Consider the following 11,240-nt stretch of genomic DNA (forward strand, 5'->3'; position numbering starts at 1 on the left):
AGCGTAATAGTAATAATGAATATAAATCTATTTTCAAGATTCTATGTTGACAAATTTGCCTCCTTGTTGTCGCCTAACATAAGTGTGGTGATATCGTGGACAAAATGTACAATTTGATATAATAGTTTTGTACAATGGCACCGACTCCATTTTATCTTATTTAAACAGAATGCTCATTGAAAAATAATTTTAGAAAATTTGCTGTCGTACATATTGAGTTTCAATTGCTTAACCAGATTGATAACTCATAGCTCTGATAGAGACGAAATCGCTGTCAAATTTTCCGGTGTTAAATATATATACGTTATCAAAAATATATATTTTTGTAAGTAAATCAATTTATGTTATTAAATAATATTTATTATTGCTAACATGCGTGTCAATTAATAAATATAAAAGAAACTGTGTTGAAGAAGTATCTGAACAAAATATACGTGCACATGTAACGTAATAATATTGAATGTTTGGAAGGTACTTTACACAACATGTGATGTAAAAAAAGAATAAAAATATGAAAAAATGTTTTTTTTTTATAATTATTGAGAGAAAATGTACTTTGCTAAAGTATCGGTTTTTCGATAATAAAATAAATAAACATGGATATATATAACTCAAGTGTTTTTTATTATGAGTCATGCAATATTAAGTGCCGAATGCATAGTTTATTACTCATTATTCAAAACAAAATAAGCTCTGACAGAAGTCAGAATAAACATTAATGGGGTTCCTATATACTACTATACAAGCCGTTAAAAGTATCGACGTAAACAATGTTAGCCTTCGGTTATAGCTGGGTGTGAGCCTTCAACTTGGCATTCGATCGAATAACATAGGTAGCCTCGGGAGCGAAGGAAGGCAACTTCGACGCGCGTACACGGCCTCGCTCTTTTCCCCTACTACTTTTGTAGTCCCGTTCACTACACAACCGATCCCGTTACCTCCACCTCTACCTTCTCGCCAACTTGTGCACGCCGTGGGGAGGTCAGTGACATACTAACCTCGAATTGTGACCGCCAATCCCAAGTGTAGGTACCTTCGCTCTTGACCCGCTTACCGACTTTCGCTCCACCTGTTAGTCCGGTTCCCCTTCTCTAACGCCAGTTCCCCTCTCGGCGCGAGAATTGTTTTTTGTACGTACCTTTGTGGCGGTGAATTATGGAAAGTGTTTTCGTGTGGTTTTGCTGATATGCCACGCTTCGTTCGAGAACTGTCTTTGTTGTTATTTTTGTAGGGACTAATGCATCAGAAAAAAAAGAACTTTCTTTTGTAGCGAAGAAATTGAAAACTAACGAGGAATACGGTCAGTTCATTTGCGTTTTTCTTTGGGCAAAACAATTTGTCGCAAAATAATTACGCGGTGCTTTTATTTATAAGCACTTCGAAGATAATTTTGATAATATTCAAATATACGTGCTATTGTTTTATGAACCAAGAAACATTTGCTGAAAAAAAAATTAGTAAACGGACCGGATTTTTTTATAACACATGATGCTAATGATTCACAAATGATCTATAAGTCATTTGTTCATAAAAACTAAATTACTTAAGTATAATATTGTACAAATGACGAAATAAGGGATTTTCCTAAATTTATTAATATTCACATTTATACGATGTTTTAATTAAAGTAATCAAAAAAAGAAAAATTTGCAATTATCCCAAGCAATCCCGTCGCTTGACTCTCAAAAATACTTTGAAAGAGTTGCAATTTCGCGATACATCTTCACTTTCTACAAATCTCACAGCATTTCGGGTGAAACTTGAAGACCAGCAGACACCCTACACAAACTAGAGAAAACATCTCCGAAAGAGTGAAATCGTCGTATTTAAACTTAGTATCAGAAAGGTAATTAAAAAGATAAGGAATATAAAAGGATCGTACTCGCATGTCCTTTATCGGAAACTCTACTAGGTCAACAGTGACTTGTAGTTATAATTGGTAACATGATGGTAAGCTATGCATATTATATAGACATGTATTCCCAACTTAATGGATAATGTTTTGTTATCACCTATAATTATACCTATATACTACGTTTGACTATGTGGCGTGTACATTCGCTGAGGCAATCAAGTGCGCCACTATGAGAAAATATGCGAGACTTTGCTTGGCTTCTTAAATACCGTTCGACATGTGAACAATGTGCTGGTGTGTATATGTTACTTGTATATGTGTGTATATGAGATTTTTTTTTTACGATTTACTGTTTTATTTAAAATTTGCTATTGATTGATCCTGTATTTTTGTTTCTAATTATATAATTTTTCAATGTCAATAAAAAAATTATTTTTCAGCTCTAAATTAAATTTCTACTAACTTTATAATAATAATAATTTTTATGTACAAAATAAATTTATCTATAGGATCAGTACAATATTGTGCTGAAAACCCGTCAATTGATTAAGCATTCCGTAAATCTGAACAATTTACGACAAAGTCAAGTGAACCGTTGTTTGGATACTGCGTGTCTGTCTGTTTCTAAAACGGTTTCCCCGAGAACGGTCAGGATCTATTTGAATGGAAATTCTATATAAATCATCGATGCCACGTTGGAACACATAGCTCGTAATCAATGCACACGCTTACGGTGTTCTGCCTCTCTCTTCTGGAATTTTTCACAAATACTGCTAATGAGTTGCAGGTTCAATAAATACAAAGAATGTAAAAATTAACAATGTTGTTTTCTTTATTCAAAATAAATAATAAATAAATTATGGAGCTATCGATAAAAGCGCACATTTTGTGTCCAAAAAAATAAATAAATTATCCAGTATAAATTAACCTAAGCTCGGAGGTCACACATCCATACATCGTCAATTGTCATTACATTCAAGGAATCTCTTGATAAGATTCATATTGAGCTGATGGACTGAATTGTACCGTAGGGTCGTAACTGAATTCAGGACTCCAAGCACGATATGGTTGTGTAACAATGGGTTGATCGTCAGCAAGTATTTGTTGTGAACGATGCCAATTTTCATGGTAGAGGTCATATGGTTTGGAGAAACTTATACGTGCTGGATAGGCTGGAGTCGATGGTGTCAGAAGAGCTTTCAAAGCTACTGCACCTGATAAGAGAAGAGCTAATACACCGGCACCTAGGCCTTTAATGCCAATAAGACCAATCAGTGTTATGACGATTGGCAACACTATGGCAGCTTTCAGTTTGAGGGCTAACAGGATTGGCAGTAAGATCTTCTTGACTTTTGTACGGGCTGTAACACAAATGATAAAATATATTGAATTTTGATTGTTACCTTGAGATGTAAGTCGGTAGTCAATAATGAACAGCTAAAATTTTTAAATATTAAGAAAATCTGTAATAACAAACTAAAAATGAATAATAAGCGACTTTGAAACAATTATTTTAAGAAATATCGTTGCTAATATATAAAACATTTAACGAAGACTTTCGAAGGACCAGAAAATATTTCTAACGTTTGCTACCTAAATATTGAAGATTATTATAAGATTAGTAAACATAACAGATTGAATTTAATTTATTGGTTTCATTATAATCTGTAGCATTTCATATAAGAGAGGAATTACACTTTGTTTTATTAAATTTAAATAATAATTTATCATTTTTTTTAATAACCATTTTATTTTATCTGAAAACTATAGTACATATTTCTATTATCAATTCATTGATAGATTCGTCAATACCATAAAAATTCCAATACTTCTTTGATCATTTTCATTTTCTTTCATTAAGTAAAGACAGATTGTTATTTATAAAATAATCTTATACGAGTGAAAGTCCATTGTCTGTTACTTTTAAACCTAAAAACCTCAAAACGTTGAACATCATGCAGACCCCTAAAAGAGAAAGTCGTTCCCCTAGTTTATTGTTGTAGCCCGAAGAAACTACATTATAATCCATTCAGATATTTCTTTAGTATTATCATAGAAAAATTACCAGAGAATAGACAATAATTAAATGAATTTGTTTAAAAAAAGAAATAAAAAAAAAGAAGGCAAAGAAGAAAGTATAAAAAGGGAAAGAACGAAAGAATGAAAAGAGAATGCGGCTGAAATAAAACAACGGATGTCAGGTGTCCTCGAGCCTACTTTCATCTGGTGGAACAGTGCTGGCACGTTCTCTTTCAACGTCTTGGCTTATAGCACTTCCTCCTTCAACGCTACAGCATCGACAATTCGTCCCACATACCCGGAAAATCTTCTCTTGCCCGTACACACACACACGCGCGCGCGCACGCACACACACATGTATCCTCTTCTCGAACATTAGCGACCTCCTTAGGATATGCGGAGGCAAGAACTGACACCAATTGGGGTCTCTGCATTCCCGAAACCTTAAGGAGAGTCGTGCTATTTACGTTTGCGTACTTATTTAGAGGCAAACGTGAATTTTTCATCACATGCGTATTTATATATTTTAATAATTAAACGGAACTCATTATTTCTTTAAAGTTTTGTGGTATTTTTTATTACTGTGAATCTAAATTTGAAAAATAATCGTAGGAGCTATGGTATTTTCATTGTTACTATTTTAAGAAAGACTTTATATCAAAATGTATTTTTAATCCTGGTTTCATTATATTTTAGGAAAATATATTTTTGTTTACGCTTCACACAAGCAATTTACGAATATTGTTGAATTGAAAGGAATGAATTCTAGAATACTAAAATTTTTGTCAAAACTGATTGTAAAACATAAATTTTTCGAAATAATATAATGGTAATGCTACTGTAAATATCTATACGTCAACATATATCTACAATTGTAAGAATAAACAAACTTTCATAGATGAATTGCACCTGTGTGCTAAATAATCATCTTTGATTCAATCAATTTTTTTAAATACTTACAATAATGGCTTTAATAGATTGAAATTGTTTGAAATTATCATTAATGTACGGTGCAAATATATCAAGTAATTAGAAAAAACAGAAAATACCAATCAATTTTACGAGAATAAATTTCGTTGATAGTTCCTACTGATAATATTTTATAATACAAAAAATTCTAATGAAAGTACAAGTTTATTGCGGATATGAAGTTATGGATTTTCCTCAAAGCATGCTTTTATAAAATATTAAGAGTAAATTATGGATTTTTTATGTCATAAAGCACAGGTTGACATGAAGTAAAATTTACATTTGAATACCGTGGGCGTGATGAATATCTAAGAAAATAAGCACTGTTAGAAGAATACGATAATGGTGTTTACGAAAGAAACACGTGGATAAGAATAGAAAAACGGTATAGAGTCGATCTACTTAAAACCAACCAATTGAGAAGCGAGAGGTAGACCTACTTTAAGCTGATTCGTTGCTGGGTCAACTTCAGCGTCACTATATAACCGAGGCTCGTGGTATCCGCGTTGGTATTTCTCGATCGCACATTCAATTGATCAAACATACTTTAAATTAAATAAAATTTCCTCTTACATTTTCAGTACAAAAACGTGTTTTCTACAATAACTAATTTCTTTTTTCATCAAATATTTTTACTCGGAATAAGCAATTTTTCAAACTACAGTTTCTTCTTGTTTGTTTCTTAAATTAAAGATATTAATGTTTCAGACGGTAGAAAAATAACAATTTTTTGCTTCTTATATCTGCATCTTGTAATTTATGTTCTGATTAGCAATATATCAAGATGATATGTTAGTAAGATGATTCTGAATTCCATGCAGTAATCAAATATTAAAATAAGTTCTTTTTAATTATTTTTTTCTTTTGATTTCATGAAAGTAAATTCATCTTACTCGGAACTTCCTTTTTTTGTCGTATTATCATATTTAATTCAAACGCCCGTATAATTTTAGTAAAATCAAAGCAGCTGCTCTCTTTAATATAATACTAAAAATTATAGTCTCATCACTTTTTAACTGAATTGCTCAATATATGCTGTTAGGTTACACTTATCATTTAAAGAATTTTTCTCATGATATGCATTGTAAATTGCAATAAGGCATCAAGTTTTCTTTTTATGGCTGAACACTTGAAATTCATGGCTTTGGTACTTGGTGGATAACATGCAATAAAAACATTTTACTTGGAATATAATTATAAAAGATTCATACACAAATTATTCGTTTTTAAGTTTTATATTAAATGACAATTAACATAGAATATTATAAAAAGAGCAGAATATATTCTAATAAAATTAGTTTTGATTTTTGAAAAAATGTATGAAAAAATGTAACTATCATATGATAGTCTATAAGATTATTTTGTTACGATTGATCAGAGTTGTCGATTAGAATTCAAAATTCTAATTGATAATTTATAAAAGACTCTGGTGCACGAAGATGATTGAAAAAATGTATAGGCAGATGAAAACCCTTCGTTTATTTACAAAAATTCATTTTCACGTTAAATTGAAAATAGGTATATGTTTCAATGGGTTCATTGCAAACAATTCATTTATATCCTTTAAATTATTAAATACTTTACAAAGAAAGTATCACTTCTTTGAGTAACTCATTCGACTAGTTTTGAAGAATTTCCGATATATCAAATTATGTACAAAGCTTAAACCATTAATCTAACATAAGCTTTTTCCATAGTTACAAGCTACATTCATCGAAACGATCAAAATATGTGACTGCAGAAATTGTATTGAAAATTATTTTGAATGTTAGTAAACAAAAGCAGATATTAAATTCATTTGCAAAAAAACTGTTCAATTCTTTTCAAGAAATTTTTTACTATTAAAAAGTCCATTTAACCTAGGTTGGTTTGTAAAATATTATAAAGCTTCCTATTTCTAAGTTTATAAGCTATCTCTACAAAATAGCCATGTATTTTAAATAATTTGACAAAAACCATTTGTCATTATGATAATATAATCGTGTATTTAACCGAATGGCTATGACGATTTACATAAACTTTTAAAAAATGATATAAAAAGAGAGTATGAGGAATTTCGATTCACCTAGGTCATGTGATATAGTTCTTCGTGAAACATTGAAGCGTATTTGGAAACATTTAATTCTAGTTAACTGCTTTTAGATATTGATCTACATTCGTTTCATAACTCATCTAAGCGAATTAGAATTAAATAAATAAATATAAAAATTGATTTCGTTTCTAAATTTTGATTAACTTCCGGTTATGACTGTTTGTTATTTGCTTATTATTAGCTACCAAGTGTAAAAAAAATATTAATAAACCATTTCAATAAAATTTTTCTCATAAATTTTCACAAGATACAGTTAGATTAGTAATGCATAAATATGCAGGTGTATAAATTAATTTTATTTTTAAATTGAGGCTTACCTTCTGAAGCACCGTGAATTAATTCTCTTAATTCGAAATTATAATTCTTCTCTCCCAATGCTCTACCAAAGTAATCAGCAGATGATCCATCATCAGGAAATTTGATCTGGAGCCTTCGGGTTCTTAGAAACTCATCAATTCTCTTCAATAACGGATCAGTTTCCACTTGTCTAGCTTCACTCGCTTCTTCCGCTTCAGTTTTTTCCAGCCTGACTATATTTCCAAATATATCTATAGAATCTTTTCGATTCAGACTGTCCATAACCGATAAAATATTAGCTTTATAATTATCAGTCTTGGTTTCTGGCCTGGGATTCGCGAGAGTGAGATAGCAGCATGCTAACACACCAATAAAGACTTTAAAACTAGTCATTATCGAAAAGAGTATACTTTACGGCAAAAAAAAACTACCACGACTGTGCTTCACAACTACCAGAGCCTCCGGATCATTTTATTTCTTTTATATCAATGGATATGAAGCCTATGGGTGGGGCTCATACACGCGAACCATTTGGCAAGCGTCGTCGTACAGTGCAAGTTACGTTAAGAATATCAATGATGTTCGACTGAATTTTTATGGAGAGACATGCCAGCGCACAGCGCATCCTAAATGTCCACTCTCGGAGTTTTTCCTTTTACGAGGTTCACTTTCAAGTGGATCCGCCTATAGAGCACAATGCCGAAACTCCAACGACTAATTTTGCCAGTCGGACCATGTGTTGTCCGACTTCTTACCTTTTCACTTGTTTCAATTGTATGCATTTCAGTTCCGTCTTTTTACAGTCTTCAATAGGTATAAAAGATTTCATTTGAATAATAGTGGTTTTAATTTGTTGTTCTATAGCTGACCTTTTCTTGATAATGATCGAACGAAGCTCCTTAATAAGAAGGAATACCGAAATTTCAACTTAAAAAAAAAATAAAATTTATTTATAAAATTTATTTGAGAACACAGAGTACAACTTATTTTGGTATGTCAAGAGTTTCCGCTTTAACTTTTCCAGTGTTAATTAGTTTTCTCTGAACGTCGCGACATACTGGAGCATGCAAACTTGTGTCCTATATTTTTCTTTTAATTTAACTAAAGATGTACGTGTACATGCGCTGTAATATTTTTTATGAAATATGAATGAGGAACAGCCGAAAACAATAATTAAAAAAATATTTCAAATTAATCATTTCTAAATCAGTAGTTTTCGAAAAACTGTATTCATACGGATTTAAAATTTCAATCTATTTTATTTAATACTTTCAAACAAATATTATGCTTCTGTTATAAATAAAGTAGCTATATGAACATTTTGCCAGAAACCACAAGAATGTACGCAAATACATATAATATGTCTTGTTGCGTTATTCAGAAAATATAACTAAATTATTCACGTTTATAACTTTTTAATAAATTTTACAACTATACGTATATATTCCAAACAAAATATTTCCACGTTAATGCATCGGCCTTGTCTCCAAATCTCCTGAAATAGTCTTGTAGTCTTGTTCTTGAATAATGACATCACAAATATTCTATAGCTCTTTGAAATAAATTAAAATAATGTTCAATGACGCCACAATCATTGCTTTTTTGTATACTTTAATTATGTTTTTAAATAGACTTTTATAGATTTGGTAATGAAGGCTTTCATTTTGTAGAATTCACAAAGAAAAATTATTTTGAGCTAGATTTGTATTGATATTAACTCTCTATGGAAGATTACCCCCACTCCAATGTTTTTACTGCGAATACTATACTGATTGTGAGTACGCGTAGATATTGCAGTCAGTCACGGTACGAGTTGTGATAACTACGTAGTCATTGAGTGAAGCCATAGATAGAGTGATAGAAAAAGTAGTAGAAAACTGTTACAGATATTTTGTAATATTTTACTAAAAAAAGTAAATTATCGTGTACGCGCTTAAGATTGAAAGCATACTTGTTTTCCTAACCTGTTTAAAGTAGAGCTTTTAGGTATGGAGTATAAAAAAGAAACTTTAATACTTGAATTTTACCGTATCTTGTAAAAGAAATTTAGGAGAAAAGCAATCAAGTCAGTTGACAAAATATATGATCCGATGAACAGCACACGTTGCTATTATTGAATTTGAATTTTTAAGGACCTTAACGAATTAGTTAACGAAACGTCAAAAAGGGTTTTTATCATTTCTTTACCTACATCATCGATCAAACTCAATTTCCTTTACATACAAAAATAGTAAGTGAAAAGAAATCATAAATTTATTTATCATATCTCGTAGAGGATACAATTCCACTATCAATGTTACTCATTCTGAATTTTCTCATTGCTTTAGACCATTATTTACACAAACCTCAAACTTTTATTATATTGGTGTGTGTGTCTAATAAAATGATTTCAGAATAAATAAGCCGCATATAAGATTGATTAGCCATGCAATACCTCCGATAATATCGTTGACATAATATTAGTAAGGAACACATTGCCGAATTTTCTGTTTATTTGGTCATAGTTTTTATTTACACAAAATAAACTGTTAGTGAAGAAATTTATGATAATGGTGAATAATAGCTATGGAGATTCGATTTTCAAGTGGAATACCTTGCATCAGATTAGAAAATAATGAGCCAGCAATGGAACTCATATCAGCAAGATCAATACGGCATGACTCTGCTGTGTTAGTGTCATCAAAGAAAGACGAATATGAAGATATTAAAATAAAATCATCTGTAAGTTCTATCGATCATTCTCGCAAGACAAAGAAGATAGCAGAATGTCTATGTGGAATTTAACAGATTCTCCAGTTATATTTCCATTATTTGTTATAGGTACACAATCAACACAAATATCAAGAAAAAATATATATAGTTATTATTATTATTACTGTTGTTGTTGTTGTTGTTGTTGTTGTTGTTGTTGTTGTTGTTCTAATACAGTTCAGAACACTTTACTTGATAAATCAAAAAGTAAGAAAATACATTAAATCAAATTTATACTTAATACATCAAGCTAAGTTACGATCAAGAAAAGCGAAGAGTTATAAATTATTAAAAAAAGAAGTTTTCTTGTGATTGTAACGGAATAATTGCTAAAATGATTCGATATATAGTTTTACAATTCAGAACGAGTGGAGTTGGTCTATATGTAAAAAATCTTATAAATTTTAAACATCCATAACCAAACATTTAATTATTAAGCACTACTGCCCTTGGGTAAATATTTTTGTTGTATTGCGGATATACTTACATTCTTCAAATATTGGATTTAGGTTTATGCACATTTCTCTTTCGTTTTTAAAATATAAATCTGATTATGATGCAGTTAAAAAAAATCAGGAAAACCAAATAAGAATATAAAAAATGAAAAGAAGGATGCATACAATGTAGATAGAGGTACTATTGGAAGCTATTTATAATTCTGTTATCTCAGAAAAATTCAAATACATTTTTCAAGAACAAAATGACTGCAACTATGTCAAATAAACCTAATACTCTAGAAATGTACATATATCAGATTAATAAATAGAAAATAGATTAGAGCAATTAATAAACGTAAATTGTTAATCGTTAACAATTAAACTTTATCTTTTTAAAAGTTCTAGAATTCTATACCCACTTTTACATAGATTTTGAATAAACTTACTCTCATTTATGGCTATTATATATAATGCATGTCTTTGAATTTGAAACAAAAACTTTTGGCCATTAAATTTGCTTCACGACTAATCTTCAATATACTACGTGAATTTTCTTTTCTATGTTATATTTAAGATCACAAGAACTGTACAGTATAACTCTACTCATAACGAACTAAAGTTTTTAATATATAAATCATTGGTTTCTCAGTATCCATTATATGGACAGATGTCTATATTTTTAGGAGACACTTAAAATACATCAATCATGAAAGAAAAATATTGCGTGAAATAGATTGAAATATTTTTATTAATAATTATTTTTAATTACAATAATTTAATTTGTAAGTGAAATAAATTAAGAAGATCATTACTTATAAAT

The 11,240-nt window shown here is 30.2% G+C and overlaps 1 protein-coding gene across 1 annotated transcript; it reads right to left on the minus strand.

Annotated features, from left to right (window-relative positions):
• Nucleotides 1–2,830: 2,830 nt before the first annotated feature.
• Nucleotides 2,831–7,625, minus strand: LOC131665674 (uncharacterized). The gene is made up of 2 exons (XM_058937733.1): nucleotides 7,253–7,625; nucleotides 2,831–3,216 (listed from the first exon to the last, which is right to left on the minus strand). The coding sequence occupies exons 1-2, from the start codon at nucleotides 7,623–7,625 to the stop codon at nucleotides 2,831–2,833; spliced, it is 759 nt and encodes a 252-aa protein (XP_058793716.1).
• Between the last annotated feature and the right edge of the window lie 3,615 nt (nucleotides 7,626–11,240).

The sequence above is a fragment of the Phymastichus coffea genome, unplaced genomic scaffold, assembly GCF_024137745.1.
Source record: "Phymastichus coffea isolate CEN01 unplaced genomic scaffold, Cenicafe_Pcof_1.1 PCOF00053, whole genome shotgun sequence".
In the NCBI taxonomy this organism is placed as follows: Eukaryota; Metazoa; Arthropoda; class Insecta; order Hymenoptera; family Eulophidae; genus Phymastichus; species Phymastichus coffea.